This window comes from Squalius cephalus, assembly GCF_949319135.1.
Source record: "Squalius cephalus genome assembly, chromosome: 8".
Classification (NCBI taxonomy): Eukaryota; Metazoa; Chordata; class Actinopteri; order Cypriniformes; family Leuciscidae; genus Squalius; species Squalius cephalus.
The window spans coordinates 46,308,631-46,328,630 of record NC_137129.1 but is presented as its reverse complement, the minus strand read 5'-3'; the positions used below and the strand labels follow the sequence as shown (position 1 = coordinate 46,328,630).

Below are 20,000 nucleotides of genomic sequence, written 5' to 3'. Positions count from 1 at the left end.
GGGCCAATCTAGAAATCTTCCCCTGTCGTCATGAGGTGAAAGGTCACCTCCCCTTTCTCTGCTTTGCCCACAAAGAGAATTTGGCCGCCCATGAGAAAATGAGCGGCGCGAGCGCGATATTGGTTTTTCCTCGAGAGACATCATGGCAGTTGCTCAGTGTTTGGATGTACAAATGAACACAAAAGTATTTTTTAGTTCCTTCATCCGAGCCTCTGGAGAACCAGTGGGTTATGTGAATTTCTGATGTGTAATTGTTCAAGTTCAGACAGAGAATCTTTCTCTCAAAGTCGTTCAATCTGTTTATGCATCAGTAAATCAAGCCAGTGACTAAACGATCAACTTCACGTCGTTTCTCTTAGTAGGATGAAAATAATCTTACTTAAACTGTGATTAATATACAGAAAGCGATCAAAGAACAATCCCTTTCCAGTCGCCCAAGCTGTCAATCACACAGAACTCACGCCAAAACTCGTTATGAAATCAACGAAGCAGCTGTTACAGTAATCACCCTTTGGACTCTCACTTACTCTGCTCACCTTATGTCTGCCCCTTTATTGTTCAATAAACTCACTGTTCACCTGCCATCTTCCTCTCAGTGTCTGCTTATGTAACAGGTGCATCCCTAATTTCTTTTAAATCTAGCAATTATGACTGTTATCTTGCAATTGAGTTGCTTCTCGCAATTTTGTGAATTTTCTCAGAATAGCAAGAAACACAGTCCCTTCTTTATCCTGTGTTTGTGTGGCTGTGATCATGTGAGAGTCGGTGTCTGACCTTCTGCGAGCGAGCGAAGGCCTCGGCCACGCGCCGGTTGCGTCCCCCGTAGCAGGTGGTGATCAGGTCCGCGACTCCACAGCTCTCCAGGAACACGGCGGAGGAGACGGAGCTCTTGCAGAAGAGTTTAGAGAACGCCACCATCTCCATCAGGCCCAGTCTGATCACTGCAGCTTTAGTGTTATCCCCGAAGCCCAGGCCGTCACAGAACCCAGCGCCCACCGCTACGATGTTCTGCACACACACACACACACGCTCAGAAACTTACATGCACAATCTGCAAAATGTTGATTTTAAATTAATCATTTTAATTGAATCAGTTCATTGTTCATTTGTTGAATTAAAAAAAATGAGAGGGATTAAAATTCCATGTTTTTTTATTATTTAGAAAGGACACTTTTAAACAAGCCAGTGCAGATTGTGCTGTGTGTGTGTTCAGGCACCTTCAGAGCGCCGCACAGCTCCACCGTGTCGCTCTCCTTCACCACAGTGATGCGGAAGTTCGGCGTCTGCAGAAGCTCTTTGAAGATCTTGCCGTTGGACTCATTAGTGGCTCCTGAAACACACACACACACACACACACACACACACACACACACACAGAATCAGAAACACACACACACACAGAATCAGAAAAACTCTGCAGGTTCCTCACACACCGATGGTCGTCTCGCAGAACTTCTCCTCGGCCACTTCGCTGGCGATGTTTGCGCCCATCAACACACTGACCTCGATCTCCAGCTTCGACCTGATGATGTCAGAGATCAGGGTCAGACCGTCCGGACCCTCGTCGATACCCTACACACACACACACACACACACACACACACGAGATGAGTCTGGAACGGACTAGTGCACTACATACTAGATACTTTGTGAAACTGTGTATACTGTGCAAACAAATGTTTTAATGTTGCATGTTTGTTTAACCCCCCCAAAAAATGAGACCAAAAATGAATGAGAAATATGAGAAATATGAGAAATATGAAAGTACAGAGCAACGATCTACAAATCAGCCCGATGAAGTAGCCTTTAATATGGAATATAAATGCAAAACCTAATAGGAGTAATTATGTCTGAAAATACTTAACTGATAATACATATATTATGATTCAAAATATACAAAAACTGTAATAGTCCAGCAATAACACTGAGATGAGACTGATTAACGAGTACTTTAATGAGGGAGATCCCGAGGGCTCCGGGTTTGACGTGAGGTTTCATCTGGTCACAGATTTTCACGATGAACTGATGAGGAATGACGAAGATCAGGAAGTCGGCTCCTCTCGCGGCCTCAGTGACGTCAGGAACAGCAACCTGTGAAACACACACACACACACTCGTCAGGAACAGCAACCTGTGAAACAACACACACACACACACACACACACACTGGTCTGAGATCAGCGCTTCACAACACACACTGGTCTGAGATCAACACGCTCCTCATCAAGAGCTTGAATTATTGCCACACTACTTTTATCATTCCTTCAACTTTGACCTGGTTATTATGGTCTGCTTGAGTGGATGATCTCTACCCATGAACCCAAATGTGTGTTGAAAGTCATTATTAATCGGTGTCTGGTTGAGAAACGCACAGTAACGCCTGATGAGTGTAAAGGTGATCTGAGCGAAGTTCATCTCTCTGATCAGTGTGTGTCGGTTCACTGATAACAGCTCAGTGTGAGTGTGTGTGAGCATCTCTGATCAGTGTGTCGGTTCGCTGTTAACAGCTCAGTGTGAGTGTGTGTGAGCATCTCTGATCAATGTGTGTCGGTTCGCTGATAACAGCTCAGGGTGAGTGTGTGTGAGCATCTCTGGCTCATCAAGCACAGCTCTTCTGATCAATACACTTATATAGCCAAAACAATTTGGGACGCAAATTCTTTACATGCACACGAACTTCAATGACATCCCATTCCTGATCCGTAGGGTTGAATATGGAGTTGCTCCACCGTTTGCATCTATAACAGCTTCAGCTCTTCACGGAAGGCTTTCCTCAAGGTTTAGGAGTGTGTTTATGGGAATCATTCTTCTAGAAGCGTATTAGTGAGGTCCGGCTCTGATGTTGGAGGAGAAGCTCTCAGTCTCGCTCTAACTCATCCCAAAGCTGTTCTCTCGGGATGAGCTCAGGACTCTGTGCAGGACTCCAGTTCCTCCACACCAGACTCCTCATCCGTGTGTTTATGGTCCTGCTCTGTGCACTGGAGCGCAGTCGTGCTGGAACAGGAGCATCCCCAGACTCTTCCCACAAAGTTGGAGCATGAAACTGTCTAAAATGTCTTGGTTTGCTGAAGCATTAAGAGTTCCTTTCCCTGGAACTAAGAGGCGAACCCCTGAAGAACAACCCCACACCATAACCCCCCCCACCAAACACCATAACCCCCCTTCACCAAACAACCCCACACCATAACCCCCCCCACCAAACAACCCCACACCATAACCCCCCCCACCAAACAACCCCACACCATAACCCCCCCTCCACCAAACAACCCCACACCATAACCCCCCCCACCAAACAACCCCACACCATAACCCCCCCACCAAACAACCCCACACCATAACCCCCCCCACCAAACAACCCCACACCATAACCCCCCCTCCACCAAACAACCCCACACCATAACCCCCCCTCCACCAAACAACCCCACACCATAACCCCCCCCCCCACCAAACAACCCCACACCATAACCCCCCCACCAAACAACCCCACACCATAACCCCCCCTCCACCAAACAACCCCACACCATAACCCCCCCCACCAAACAACCCCACACCATAACCCCCCCTCCACCAAACAACCCCACACCATACCCCCCCCCCCACCAAACAACCCCACACCATAACCCCCCCCACCAAACAACCCCACACCATAACCCCCCCCACCAAACAACCCCACACCATAACCCCCCTTCACCAAACAACCCCACACCATAACCCCCCCCACCAAACAATCATACACTCGATTTAATTATATCATATGGAACCGATCCAAACGATATAGATATCATTCCACAAAGTGATGATGTCACTGACCATTACATGGTAACTTGCATATTACGTACTCCTGTAATATGTCATGCTGCGCCGCGTTATCGATTAGGCAGAACAATCCTTCCATCCACCATAGATAATTTTTCAAATTGCTTATCGGATCTGTCTCAGCTGCTCAGTGAACCCAAACAAACAGATGAACTTGAAGAACTAACTAGCACTATGAGCACCATTCTCTCTGGAACACTGGATATTGTTGCACCTATTAGACTAAAAAAGGTCAGAGAGAAAATTAAAGCACCATGGTACAACAATACTACGCGTGTTCTAAAGAGAGAAACCCGTAATTTAGAGCGTAAATGGAAACAAACAACCCCACACCATAACCCCCCCTCCACCAAAAAAGCCTTGGCAATATAGTGTATATCGCAGTATATACTGTGAATTACCACGTGTAAAATCAAAGTACTGTGGGACAGTGAGTAAAAGCTCATGAAGAGAAACACACACCACATTTTTGGGCAGCTTGTGTCCCGGCAGATACTTGACGTTCTCGTGGTCGGTGTTGATGATCTCGGTGAGTTTACGGCCATCAATCATCTCCTCATAAACCCACATGTTCACCATCGGGTCGAAGCGGTTTGAGGCTTTAACATTGTGCCCGATGATCTTCGCGATGGCAGAACCCCTACACAACACACACAAACACAAGAACACACACAAAACACATCACTAAACAACACACACAAACACAAGAACACACACAAAACACATCACTAAACAACACACACAAACACAAGAACACACACAAAACACATCACTAAACAACACACACAAACACAAGAACACACACAAAACACATCACTAAACAACACACACAAACACATCACTAACCAACAACAACACACACACACACACACACACACACACATCACTAACCAACAACAACACACACACATCACTAACCAACGAGACACACACACACACACACACACACACACACATCACTAACCAACACACACAAACACATCACTAACCAACAACAACACACACACACACACATCACTAACCAACGACACACACACACACAAACACATCACTAACCAACAACAACACACACACACACAATGTCGATAAAGCATTAATTGTTGGAGATTTTAACATACACGTAGATAATCAAAATGATGCGTTAGGGGCTGCGTTTATAGATTTATTAAACTCCTTTGGGGTTAAGCAAACCGTTACCGGACCAACTCATCGTTTTAATCATACACTCGATTTAATTATATCATATGGAACCGATCCAAACGATATAGATATCATTCCACAAAGTGATGATGTCACTGACCATTACATGGTAACTTGCATATTACGTACTCCTGTAATATGTCATGCTGCGCCGCGTTATCGATTAGGCAGAACAATCCTTCCATCCACCATAGATAATTTTTCAAATTGCTTATCGGATCTGTCTCAGCTGCTCAGTGAACCCAAACAAACAGATGAACTTGAAGAACTAACTAGCACTATGAGCACCATTCTCTCTGGAACACTGGATATTGTTGCACCTATTAGACTAAAAAAGGTCAGAGAGAAAATTAAAGCACCATGGTACAACAATACTACGCGTGTTCTAAAGAGAGAAACCCGTAATTTAGAGCGTAAATGGAAACAAACTAATCTAGAGGTTTTTAGAATCGCTTGGAAAGACAGTGCGTCACGTTATAAAAAGGCCCTAAAAGCGGCCAGGGCTGAGCACCTCCGCAATCTAATAGAAAACAACCATAACAATCCTAGGTTTTTATTTAACACCGTGGCTAGACTAACAAATAAACAAGCGTCACCTAAACAAAATATTCCGTTACAGTTTAGTAGTAATGATTTCATGAATTTTTTCACTGAGAAAATAGAAAACATCAGAACCACAATTGTAAACGTTCAATCCTCAGTTATAAAACCTCTCATTAAGAAACCACAATTAGACCCAAATAACCTAGCAAATTATAGACCCATTTCAAATCTTCCTTTTATGTCTAAAATAATAGAAAAAGTGGTGTCCGCTCAACTGGGCTCTTTCTTACAAGAAAATGACATCTATGAAAAGTTTCAGTCTGGATTCAGGCCGCACCATAGCACTGAAACTGCGCTCGTTAAAATCACAAATGATTTACTCTTAGCTTCTGACCAAGGCTGTATCTCAATACTAGTTTTACTTGATCTTAGTGCTGCGTTCGATACTATAGATCACACAATACTCTTAGTGTTCAAGGACAAGCATTAAGCTGGTTCAGATCATACCTATCTGACCGATACCATTTTGTCTATTTAAATGGAGAAAAATCGATCATAACTCCAGTAAACTATGGAGTGGCGCAGGGATCTGTCTTAGGCCCTCTATTATTCTCAATATATAGGCTATGCTCCCACTTGGAAATATTATAAGGAAACATGGAATTAGTTTCCATTGTTATGCTGATGACACTCAAATATATATTTCATCACGGCCGGATGAAAACGCTAAATTATCCAAATTGACAGAGTGTGTTAAAGATATAAAAGATTGGATGACGCGCAATTTTCTTTTATTAAATCCAGACAAGACAGAGGTAATACTTATCGGTTCAAAAAACCACCCACAAAACCTCTCACAATACAACTTTAACATAGTAGGATGTCCTGTTACTTCATCCTCTACAGTAAAAGACCTGGGTGTTATACTAGACTGCAACCTGTCTTTTGAAAATCATATTTCATATGTTACAAGAACAGCCTTTTTCCACCTTAGAAACATTGCTAAGCTACGTAACATGCTATCAGTTTCTGATGCAGAAAAGTTAGTTCATGCGTTCATGACCTCGAGACTAGATTACTGTAATGCGTTATTAGCCGGTTGTCCTGCATCCTCAATAAACAAGATACAGTTAGTCCAAAATGCCGCCGCTAGAGTTCTTACTAGATCAAGAAAATTTGACCATATAACACCAATTTTATCATCACTACATTGGTTACCTATAAAGTCACGTATTAATTATAAGGTATTGCTACTGACTTATAAAGCCCTAAACGGCTTAGCTCCAGTCTATTTAACCGATCTTCTATCGCCCTATAATCCATCACGCTCTTTAAGATCACTAAATTCGAGGCTTTTGGTCATACCTAGGATATCCAGATCCACCAAAGGAGGGAGAGCATTTTCACATTTAGCTCCAAAACTCTGGAATAGTCTTCCTGATACTGTTCGTTGCTCAGACTCGCTCTCCCAGTTTAAAACTAGATTAAAGACGCATCTCTTCAGCCAGGCATTCATATAATACTTTTAATCTTACATTTAAATCCGACCTCTAGTTCATAAACGCCAGAGGAGAACTGGCCCCCGACTGAGCCTGGGTTCTCCCAAGGTTTTTTTTTCTCCATTAGGTCCTGATGGAGTTTTTCGGTTCCTTGCCACTGTTGCCTTTGGCTTGCTCAGTTGGGGATACTTAATTTAATTAATCAATCAACAATACTATTGATCAGCATTACCAAACGTGGCCGTTTTACACTAGAACAAACACTGATATACTATTTTATTTAATACTGTGAAGCTGCTTTGATACAATCTGTATTGTGAAAAGTGCTATATAAATAAAGTTGACTTGACTTGACTTGACACACACACACATCACTAACCAACAACAACACACACACCACTAACCAACAACAACACACACACACACATCACTAACCAACGACACACACACACACACACCACTAACCAACACACACAAACACATCACTAACCAACAACAACACACACACACACACACACACACACACACACACACACACACACACACACACACACACACACACACATCACTAACCAGCAAACACATCACTAACCAACAAACACATCACTAACCAACAACAACACACACACACACACACACACACACACACACACCACACAAACACATCACTAACCAACAACAACACACACATCACTAACCAACGACACACACACACACACACACAACCAACCAATGACACACACACACACAAACAACAAAAACACACACAAAACACATCACTAAACAACAACAACACACACACATCACTAACCAACGACACACACACACACACACACACACACACATCACTAACCAACGACACACACACACAAACACATCACTAACCAGGTATTAACCAAGTACCACGAGTGACGTTACCCAATTAAGCTATGAAAACATTATTTCTGAATGTTCCCTGAACGTTCTAAGACATCCAGTTTATTAATGTTTTTAAGGGAACATTCCATTTTATCATTCTTCAATCATTATGGAACGATACTTTTGAATGTTCTCTGAACGTTGTTCTCTGAACGTTCTGAAACAAGTAACATTTAAAAAAAATGAACGAACATCCAACTAAAATGTTTCAGAAAGTCATTATCAGTGAAACATACCCAGAGAACAGGAAACGTTCTCTCAAGGTTATTAACAAACGTCCTTCCAGTAACGTTGATAGAACGTTCATTCAGAGTATCTGGTCTTTAATAATGTTTTCTAAACGGTAGAACAAAACAATTATACATACCGTTTTTCTAAAACCTTATAGTTCGTCTAACGTTTTTTAAATGTTTCATAACGTTCAGAGAACATTCAAAAGTAACGTTCCCATAACGTTTGAAGAATGATATAAAATGGAATGTTCCCTTAAAAACGTCAAAAAAAACCTGGATGTCTTAGAACGTTTAGAAATAACGTTTTCATAACTTAATTGGAACGTTAGCAAACGTATTTTTGTTAGCAGGAATGTGAGGGGAACCGTCGTATTTTTAGAAAGTAACGCGGTAAATTACCAATATGGCAATCAGTGATATATTCAAGATTCACGGTATCAATGAACATCAGAGTAGCCTACGGTAACACCACAGTAGTTTTCGCAAGAGCGAACACACACATACGACATACATATGTAGACATGTATGTACACACACACACACACACACACACACACACATCATGTATAGCCTATACAAACATGTGCGCGCGCATACAAACACACACATGTGGAAACGCAACAGACGCCGGTGAAAATTAAACCAGTCTGGCGTCGCGTCGCGTACAGCGTTCACTGCGTCAGTCACCGCAAACAGCTTCTACAGGATCATCATCATCATAATTATATATTAGAGGGAACTCACCAGTTTCCAGAGCCAATGATACAAACTTTCTTTCCAGGCATTGTGTTGTTGTTGTTGTCTGTTGAGCTGAGCAGTCAGTGAGAGAGTGAAGTTTAACTTCCTGACACACCCGTTAAAGAGAGAGAGAGAGAGAGAGAGAGAGAGAGAGTGAGTGTGTGTGTGAGAGAGAGAGAGAGAGAGAGAGTGTGTGTGTGTGTGTGTGAGAGAGAGAGTGTGTGTGAGAGAGAGAGAGAGAGAGAGAGAGAGAGAGTGTGTGTGAGACAGAGAGAGAGAGAGAGAGAGAGAGAGAGAGAGAGAGAGAGAGAGAGAGTGTGTGTATGTAAGGTTGGGTTCTACAGGTCTGGATTTGTCTCTATCTCTGAATTCCTTCTCTCTGTGTATCAGATAATGTGTGTGATACTCACACCAATACTTAATAACTAAATGGAAATAATGTGATGCATGTTTTAAAGTGCTTGGATTTTCAGATCAGCTTAACTGACATGATGTTATCTGTCTTAATGAAAACGTTGGAGTGCAGAAAGGGCCTGAGAAATATGATTATAGCTCATATGAGTGTCCATCATGTGATCATGTGGTTCTGCTGACATCTCTATAATGTAGAAGCTGAGCGATGAACGCTTTCGCTTCTGCATGAACAGCTTCATACCAGGACTAAATAATGCTCTACTTCGTATATTTACACAATCTATCGAGCATTTCTGCTGCCCTGATAAAAGTTCAGAGATCAAAGGGATAATAAGCACATTTTATAACATATGACCTTTGACCCCAGAGATGATCCTGCAGGAACATTCAGCAAGATGAGTAAAGCAAGCAAAACAACATAATATAGAATAATATACTGCAATTAATATAATATATAAAACAATACAATGCAAAACAATATAAAACAGAATTTATAACATATAGCAACATAATATAGAATAAAAAAACATAATATATATTTATAATATACAGTGGTGGTCAAAATTGATGGCACCCCTGATAAATATGATAAAAAATGGCTGTAAAAAATAAATCTGCATTGTTTATCCTTTTGATCTTTCATTCAAAAAATTCACAAAAATCTAACCTTTCATTGAAGTAAAAGAATTGAAAGTGGGGGGGGGGGGGGGGGGGGGGGGAATCACATTATAAAATAAATGTTTTTCTCCAAAACACGCTGGCCATAATTGTTGGCACCCCTAGAATTTTTCATGAGAAAAATATCTCTGAAGTATATTCCCATTAATATTTACCTTTATTAGCACACCAGGGTGACTAGGAACATGAAATTGTCCAGCTATGACTTTGTGTTTCACAGGAGTTTAAATATGAGGAAACACAAAGGCCAAATCCCCTTAATCATCACAATGAGTAAAACCACAGAATATAGTTCTGATGTGCAGCAAAAGATTGTTGAGCATCACAAAATAGAAAGTGGCTGTAAGAAAATATCTAAAGAATTGAAAATCCCCATTTTGACCATCAGGGCAATAATTAAGAAGTTATAACCAACTAAAGATGTTATGAATCTGCCAGGAAGAGGACGTGTGTCTATATTGTATTAATGCACGGTGAGGAGGAAAGTTTGAGTGTCCAAAGACTCTCCAAGGATCACAGATGGAGAATTGCAGAGATTAGTTGAGTCTTGGGGGTCAGAAAGCATAAAAAATATTATCAAACAATCCCTACATCCCCACATGTTGTTTGGGAGGGCTTCAAGAAAAATCCTCCTCGCTCCTCCAAGAACAAACTCCAGCATATTCAGTGGTCAGACACGACTGGATCTTCAACCGGCACAGGGATCTGTGGTCAGATGAGACTAAAAAAGGGCTTTTTGGCAGCAAACACACTAGATGGGTTTGGTGCACACAGGGATGAAGAGTCCCCCATGTGTACGATTTAATATACCATTGGATCTTTAATGTTGTGGGCATATTTTTCTACTGGAGGTCCTGGACTTCTTGTTCAGACACATGGCATCGTGGATTCTAGCAAATATCAACAGATAAAAAATCTAAACCTGACGGCTTCTGCTAGAAATCTTATAATGGGCCGTGGTTGGATCTTCATTCAGGACAACGATCCAAAACAAACATCAAAATCAACACAAAAATGTGTAACTGAGCACAAAATGAAGCTTCTGCCATGACCGTCCCAGTCCCCTGACCTGATGAGTGGGCTGAACTGAAGAGGAGAAGCACCAACATGGATCTGGGAACCTGAAGGATCTGGAGAGATTCTGTATGGAGGAATGGTCTCTGATCTCAGGTCAGGTGTTCTCCAAACCCATCAGGCATTATAGGAGAAGACTCAGAGCTGGTATCTTGGCAAAAGGAGGTTGCAGAAAGTATTTAATAACAGGGTGCCAACAATTATGGCCAGCGTGTTTTGGAGAAAAACATTTATTTTATAATGTGATTCCCCCCCCCCCCCCCCACACTTTCAATTCTTTTACTTCAATGAAAGGTTAGATTTTTGCGAATTTTTTGAAGGAAAGATCAAAAGGATAAACAATGCAGATTTATTTTTTACAGACATTTTTTTATCATATTTATCAGGGGTGCCATCAATTTTGACCACCACTGTATATTATAATATTTAAAAAAGAACAAAAAAACATGAAAAAACATTTTATTCAATTCAACAATCAATGGACTGACAGAGAAACAGCCATAATTTATTATTATATTTGAATATTACGCATACACACACATGATTAAAGAGAAACACATTCTGTGCTTATTAAACATATTAAACTATTGACCATACAGTCCTTCATCTCATAACTCTCAATAATCAAGTTATTTCCCCACAGCTTCTTCCCTTCGTTATTCATGATTGACAGCATACAGACTCATAACAGAATCATAACTGACTCATAACAGACTCATAACAGACTCATAACAGACTCATAACTGAATCATAACTGAATATGAATGATGAAAGTGTGAGCTGTCACTGTTGTCTCATGTAAGATTACACTAAATTAACATCGAACGTCTGTAAAATGCTGAATCCATCCCAGAAATATCAAAAATCATTCATATTATAAACATCCAAAATAACACAAATAAAATAACAGCAATAATTTTATTAATCATATTCAATTCTATGCACTAACAATTCTAATGTATTAACATTTATTTACAAATATCTTTTTGCCTGTTCCCGCATTTGTCCCGATTTTCACCAGATGACGAGAAATAATAATTCATAAAACACCAACAAGATGTTCCTGAGAGACAGGAAGTGACATCACTAGACCAGAACATGTATCTGTGGGAAGATTCCTGACATCCTCTCCACACACACACACACTCACACACACACACCTGTCGGGTTCAGAGACAAACTGCAAAGAAAAACTACTAAATAAAGGCATTTAAAATGAAGTTACTAGTATAATTGACTAAATGCGTGATCAGATCATGTGACGTCTGTGTTTCACAGGACTGATGAGAGAGCGACGGAAGGTCACATGATAATGACATCATGGCGGATGTAGTACATCGAGATTACACTCATACACACACTCAAAATAAGTATTCAAAATAAGCACCGACTCAGAGTGTGTGATTTAGGACGTAGCCATTGACACACACTGAGAGGAAGAGAGTCACATGCAGCAACACATGATGAGGAAGTGATGTCACATGATGAGGAAGTGATGTCACACGATGAGGAAGTGATGTCACAGATTGTTACACATATTACCACATGAAGCACACTCGCCCTAGACAGGGTTCAGGCTCGAGCTCGTTCTGCTCACAGTGTACAAACTAATATTTACACACTTCTGATATTAAACATGTATTCGTACATCATGAGATTGACATTAATCACAAGTATTGATCATTATTAAATTAGTTACATTAAATTATGTAAACAAAAAAAAACCTCATTGTAAAGTGTTACCAGTGTCATTAACATACCATTATATTATTATTAATTTTATATTAAAAGTTTTAGTAATTTTTTTTTTTTTTTTACTCTGTATAATATATACTCTGTGTAATATATATATATATATGCAGTGACTGTCAGGAGCTGCTGCACGAGCTCGAGTTTCGGCCATAGACTGTGAATAAACATGGCCGTATTGTGCGTGACGTCACCCGTGGGTTACGAAGAGCGTTTTTTAAAGTGGGCGGAGCCAGCCGTCGCCATCTTGGCAGTGTCACTCCCGGATAAACGAAAATGTGCGGTGATGCGGATTAGCTGAGGTGACGTGATGCTAACACACAGCAGACAAACGCTAGCAGTGACATCAGCGGCAATCCACCTGTCACTCAAGTGGCCACGCCCTTAATTATGCAGAACTTTAAGGCTTAATATAATTTAAATGGATGAGTTATAAAAATATTCCCCCCCTCACAGTCGTCATGAAGGGCTAAATCAGCTTTATAGACCAAAACCAGTTTTTGCTCCAGACTGTAAACATGTTTATCTCTGCTGTAGAGTTGGGCATTTTAACATGCGTGTCTATGGGACTGACTCTCTTCTGCAGCCGGTGGCCAGTCCATGAACTGCAGTTTAAAGGTCATTGCACACTGAGATCGAAATTCTCGAAAACTGCGGACTCAGTGTGCAATGACCGCGACTCACTTCAGTGTTGGGTTCACGAGAGACACTGAAGGCTGTGACGCTTCAGTTCTCAGGACTTGTTGAACGCGGCCAGAATGGCCCAGATCATCTCCTCGGCCGGGGTCGTGACCCTAGCGCTCACCGTCTCCGGCTCGGCCTCGATCAGGCTCCGCGAGCGCGTGCATGCTAGCTCGTAGCGCTCGTCGGGCAGCGAGGACAGGGCGTTCTCCAGCACGTCGGACACGTGCGCTAGCAGAACCAGCGCTAGCGCCCGGCGGCTCATGCGCAGCGGGTCGTTGGTCCAGCGCTCCAGAAGCGTGTCCTGCAGGCGCTGAACGAGCCGCTGCTTCTGCGCGCCGTCCGTGAGCGGGTGTGTGGTCATGTCGAACACCAGGAAGTTCTGCTTCTCCGTCGTCAGCACGCCCTTCTCCACCAGACTCTTCGCCAGACGCTCGCGCACGTTACGCATCTGATAGTGCATTTTCATTGGGTTCCAGGTCTCGCCTGAACACACACCACACAGGAGACACACACACACACCACACAGGAGACACACACACACACACACATGATTACTTCGCTATCTAAATGGAGACATTCCATAGATGTAATGATTTTTATACTGTACAAACTGTATTTTCTATCCACTTACACTAAACCTACTCATCACTCTCACACACACACACACCCGACCCCTAAACCTACCCATCTCACACACACACACTAACCCTAACCCCTAAACCTACCCATCTCACACACACACACACACACACACACACACTAACCCAACCCCTAAACCTACCCATCACACACACACACACACACACTAACCCAACCCCTAAACCTACCCATCACACACACACACACACACTAACCCAACCCCTAAACCTACCCATCTCACACACACACACACACTAACCCAACCCCTAAACCTACCCATCTCACACACACACACACACACACCCGACCCCTAAACCTACTCATCACACACACACACACTAACCCAACCCCTAAACCTACTCATCTCACACACACACACACACACACTAACCCAACCCCTAAACCTACCCATCTCACACACACACACACACACACACACACTAACCCAACCCCTAAACCTACTCATCACACACACACACACACACACACACACACACACACTAACCCGACCCCTAAACCTACCCATCTCACACACACACACACACACACACACACACACACACACACACACACACACTCACACACACTCACACACACTCACACACACTCACACACCCGACCCCTAAACCTACCCATCTCACACACACACACACACACTAACCCGACCCCTAAACCTACTCATCACACACACACACACACACACACACACACACACACACACACACTAACCCGACCCCTAAACCTACTCATCTCTCACACACACACACACACACACACACACACACTAACCCGACCCCTAAACCTACTCATCACACACACACACACACACACACACACACACACACACACTCATTCTGCATGATTTATAAGCTTGTTTCTTCACTTTAGGTCCACAGTGACACGAGTCCCCATGAGTGTGTGTGCATTCAGGTATAAGACCCCACACACACACACACACACACACAAACACAGATGAAGATGCTTGTACTGGAAAACAAGATATAAAATAAATAAAAAAATGTCTGCCTTGTCTAAAGATGACTTTAAGGTTCTGTTCCAACCCTAGTGACCTCAGGCCTCACAGGGGCGCCATTAGTGTGGTGTGAGTGAGTGTGAGTGTGTGTGTGTGTGTGTGTGTGTGTGTGTGTGTGTGTCTGACCTGTGAGCAGCTCGATCCAGCTGGCCACGTCCTCCGGTGGTTCTGTGTTCTTGATGTGTTTCAGAGCTTCATCCAGCAGAACATCACCGGTGGGAGCCGCCGACTTGAACAACACCTGCGCAACACACCACACACACCACACACACCACACATCAAAACATGCAGTTAATGTGCTTGTGTCTGAAAAACTCACGTAACTTCAGTAAACGTTCAATAAAGCATCAGCAATGTGTTTATAAAAGCTGTTTTTCTGCATGTTTGGCTTGTGTTCTTGTTGCAGTTACTCTGCTCTGTCCAGCAGGGGTCGCCAGCGAGAGGAGTCTCAAACGCGTCGAACACACACACACACACACACACACACACACACACACACACACACACACAGCTGGCAGCAATCAGATCTCTGCTCTGTCCAGCAGGGGTCGCCAGCGAGAGGAGTCTCAAACGCCTCCAATCAGTGAAGCACTTCGCAAAGCAATTAGTTCAATTGATTTGAAGCTTTGAAAAGCTTAATTTCTCCCATAAATGAGGCAAACAGGGTCAGGAGGAGCAGTTATGACACACACACACACACACACACACACACACACACACAGCTGACAGCAATCAGGTATGATGAGTCTGGACAGTGCGTTCTGGGAAACGTAGTCCATGTTGCTGTGGCTGTGGAGGAGCGCCCTCTGGTGGAGATCAAAGGCACTCCAGCTGGGGAATTTATTTATTTATTTAATATTTATTATTGATCCCCATATCAACAACAAAAGCTATTTTCATGTCTCATTACAATAAATAATAATAATAAAACGTTAATAAATAAATTAAAGGATGTAGAGTTACTTTATTTGTTTTTTTATAAAATGGCAATCAAAATATTTAGCAATTATATATTTGATAGAAAATCTAGAATTTTGCCATTTTTAAAAATGGCCACGAATGAAATTTACCGTGTAAAACTGTATTCTCACATCATCTAAATCAGGATATTTCAATAACCATTATTACCACACACTGGCACTTCTTCATCTTTTAATAAATAAATACACACGGGTGATTCCTGAGTGACCGGTTCATTCATCACACGTGTTTTGACAAACTAATATCCGCTTTAATTTCATGGCAGGTTTTCAGAAGATTAAATAAGGAAGTGTTAAAGTGTCTGAAATGAAATTTATGAGTAATGCTGTAGTCTCATATAATCTAAAGTAAACAAGGAAATATGAAAGTGTTTAATCATGGGCCGAGAGATCTCAGGCTTTCTGGGTGTGAACGAGCCGGTCGAGCAGGTCCGGATCATCACTCATTACATGAGGAATCCTCACACACACACCCGTTCGCATTCAGAGGTTAGGTGTGTTCACGTGTGTGTTCAAGCACAGGAACATTTGCATCCGTGTTTCTGCTGAACACTGAGCATTCAGATGCCAATAAATGTGGTTCTTTTGAACTTTCTATTCATCAATGAATCCTGAGAACTGTTTTCAACATTGTAACAGTGAATCGCTACATGCTAATATCAATTAGCTTAGGGTTAAAACAAGTCAGAATGAGCTAGCATCATGCTAGCAACATGGTAACCGTGTTAGCATCATGCTAACAACGTGCTTATTTTGTTATCTTGCTAACAACATGCAAATCGTGTTATCTTGCTAAAAACATGCTAATTGTGTTAGCATCATGCTAGGAACATGTTAATTATGTTACCATCATGCTAACAAAATGTTAATCGTGTTAGTATCATGCTAGTAATATGCTAATCGTGTTAGCATCAGGCTAGCAGCATGCCAATCGTGTTAGCATTACGCTAGCAACATGCTAATCATGTTAACATCATGCTCACAACATGCTAATTATGTTAGAATCATGCTAACAGCATATTAATCTTGTTAACATTTCGTTAAAAGCATGACTACAAAATGCTAATCATGTTAGCATCATGCTCACAACATGCTAATTATGTTAGAATCATGCTAACAGCATATTAATCTTGTTAGCATTTCGTTAAAATTATGACTGCAAAATGCTAATCATGTTAGCATCATGCTAGCAATGTGCTAATCGTGTTAGCCCCCAGAATGCATCAGTGTGTGTGTGCGCTCACCCGGCGGTCCAGCAGTTTCCTGCGGCGCGAGCTCGGAGGCTCCAGATGAACTCGTCCTCGTAGCGTCAGCTCCACCAGAATACACCCGCGCAGACCCGACGAGATGCTGTCGTTCCAGAAGGACGTGTAGCCCTGCGCGCACGACACACACACACACACACACACACACACACACACACACACACACACACAGATCAACAACACAGATAAACACAACTAAATATTACACGAAATTCGTCAGAAGTTATGAAGCCTACAGAGAGAGAACTGATCTGATCTGAGCTTGGTGTTCTTCACTAGCTTTTCCACGTTCAGTTAGTTAAAGCAGCCACTGTTAGTGTGTAAATAAAGCTCATAACAACATGAAGCAGCTGCAACATTCTAACACAAGCAGTTTCTGCAAATAAGAACAAAAACCATGTAGTTATTCGCCCGATAAAACAGTAAATGATTAAAGGAAGACACCGAACTGCAGGATCACGTGTTTCTGACAGAACTGAACATGGACACGAAACAGACATTTGAGCATCTGTCAGATGAACTAATAAAAGAGTGTTTCTCATCAGCGTAATCACTCATAATCTGAAGGGATTCCAGCATGAGATCTGGCAACACACACACACACACACACACACACACACACACACACACACACACACACACACACACACACACACACACACACACACACACACACACACACACACACACACACACACACACACACACACACACAGGAAGTTTAATATTCAGTAAGTAAGAGGAGAGTTTGCTCAGAGGCTTACAGAAGAATAGACACAGAGACACGCCTCAGTTCAGCAGAAACAGTGTCTGTCTATCGTTACACACACAGGTGTAATAAAGTCACACTCTAAATTCTAAGTGTGTGTGTGTGTGTGTGTGTGTGTGTGTGTGTGTGTGTGTGTGTGTGTGTGTGTGTGTGTGTGAACACACTCCGTGAAGCTCCCGCCGCACAGGTTCTGAGGACGTTTGGAAGGACGTCAGTCTTTCTGTCTGAATATCTATATGTTCATTCTATAGTCTTTCACTGTGTGTAAATCTCCACACGGTCACTCTTGCGTAGTGTTATTGTGTTATTGTGTTATTGTGTAAGTGTGTTATTGTGTTATTGTGTAAGTGTGTTATTGTGTGTTCTCTGCTCAAACACAGCAGCTCGACTTCTCAAACCCCTTCAGCCTGAATGAGAGACGCTCAACCGGCTCAACCTGATCATTCCAGAATAACTGCAGAATTATTTAACACCACCAATACTGTTTCTACTGTGTGTGTGTGTGTGTGTGTGTGTGTGTGTGTGTTAGGGCTGTCAAATTTAGTCGTTTAGTCGACTAATCGGTCGATGCCGTCTTGGTCGACTGACATTCTCATTGGTCGACCAGTTGCATATTTATTTATTTTTTTCACCAATAAAGAAATTTTCATTGATTTACTCCTTGATATTTATTCCTTTATAAGCAGTTATATATTACTGTATTCTAAATATAATTAGCCTATGTTTTATCCCCAACTTTAAATGCAACTTTAAATTTTGTAACAGCCACAGTTTAGCGCACGTCGTAGAACACTCGTGAACCGCACCTGTGGCTGGCTGCACTGCTGCTTCGCGCTCAGTGAGGAATAGCTATGGGTAGTTTTGCTGTATTCATTCAGTTAGAACGCTACTTGGCTTTAGTCGACAAAATGTCCAAGAAATCTAAATCTTTTGTCTGGCTGCATTTTACAAAAAAAGACGACAAGACTGTGGAGTGCAAGCTATGAGGATAGCTAAATAATGAGGAGAGATATTGCTCGGGCAGCCAAACGCGTGCTCTGCATCCCTGCAACCTCCACTCCTGCAGAGCGCATATTTTCCAAAGCAGGATTTATTGTTAACAAGTCGAGGAGCCGTCTTTTACCCAAGAATGTGGACATGTTAGTGTTTTTGGCCCACAACATAAAAAAGGTGGACTAGGCCTGCAGATCTGCCCGCGCTCTACGCCTCATTCGCGCCGCAGGAATTTTTTACGCGCGTCTTTGCATTGACATTGAAATCACTCGCGCCTGACGTGCTATTCGCGTCCGGTGTGAACGCACCATAACTAACGGCTTTATTATGCTGACTCGATAGATCGTGTTTTCTTATGTTTTTGTTTTTATTTGTACACTTGACGCGTTTGAAAATAGCCTAAATAATGTAACAAAACGAAAATAAACCTATAGGCCATCCTACTATACAGCCTATTATTATTAGGATTGTTTTTAAGGCTATTTGGGGTTTTTGTGTGTTTGTTTTAAAACGCCTAGATCGGCTGGACAAAAGTTAACCCATAGCTTTTGAAAGTAAAGAAGAATATACAGCCTGTATAGACGAGAGCTTTTGTTAGGATTTTGCATTATTTGGCAGTTTTAGCAGTTATATTTTTTGTAGCGTGTGGTGTGGTCAGATTGTGACTATAGACCTAGGACAGAGCTCCTCACTTTACAGTTAAAAAAAATCACTTAATTTTCAAAGAATTGTATTATTATTATAGTTTTATGTATTATTGATGTTTTTTCGTTGT

At 42.0% G+C, this 20,000-nt stretch overlaps 2 protein-coding genes across 2 annotated transcripts in view; both read right to left on the bottom strand.

Moving 5' to 3' along the window:
- gpd1c (glycerol-3-phosphate dehydrogenase 1c) overlaps positions 1-9,228 on the bottom strand; it is a 10,241-nt gene extending 1,013 nt beyond the window's left edge. Inside the window, exons 1-6 of the mRNA XM_079879918.1 lie at positions 8,954-9,228; positions 4,279-4,456; positions 1,951-2,091; positions 1,434-1,572; positions 1,218-1,330; positions 775-1,008 (exon numbers count right to left, since the gene is read on the bottom strand). Coding sequence (XP_079736044.1) covers positions 775-1,008; positions 1,218-1,330; positions 1,434-1,572; positions 1,951-2,091; positions 4,279-4,456; positions 8,954-8,994 — 846 coding nt within the window. The 5' untranslated portion in view covers positions 8,995-9,228. The remainder of the gene's footprint in view (positions 1-774; positions 1,009-1,217; positions 1,331-1,433; positions 1,573-1,950; positions 2,092-4,278; positions 4,457-8,953) is intronic.
- Positions 9,229-12,934: 3,706 nt separating this feature from the next.
- Positions 12,935-20,000, bottom strand: part of LOC307163357 (Golgi phosphoprotein 3-like) — a gene marked incomplete at its 5' end in the record, with an annotated part of 9,773 nt that continues 2,707 nt past the window's right edge. Inside the window, 3 exons of the mRNA XM_079879388.1 lie at positions 12,935-14,029; positions 15,345-15,459; positions 17,443-17,574. Of these exons, the coding sequence (XP_079735514.1) occupies positions 13,596-14,029; positions 15,345-15,459; positions 17,443-17,574 (681 nt within the window). The 3' untranslated portion in view covers positions 12,935-13,595. The remainder of the gene's footprint in view (positions 14,030-15,344; positions 15,460-17,442; positions 17,575-20,000) is intronic.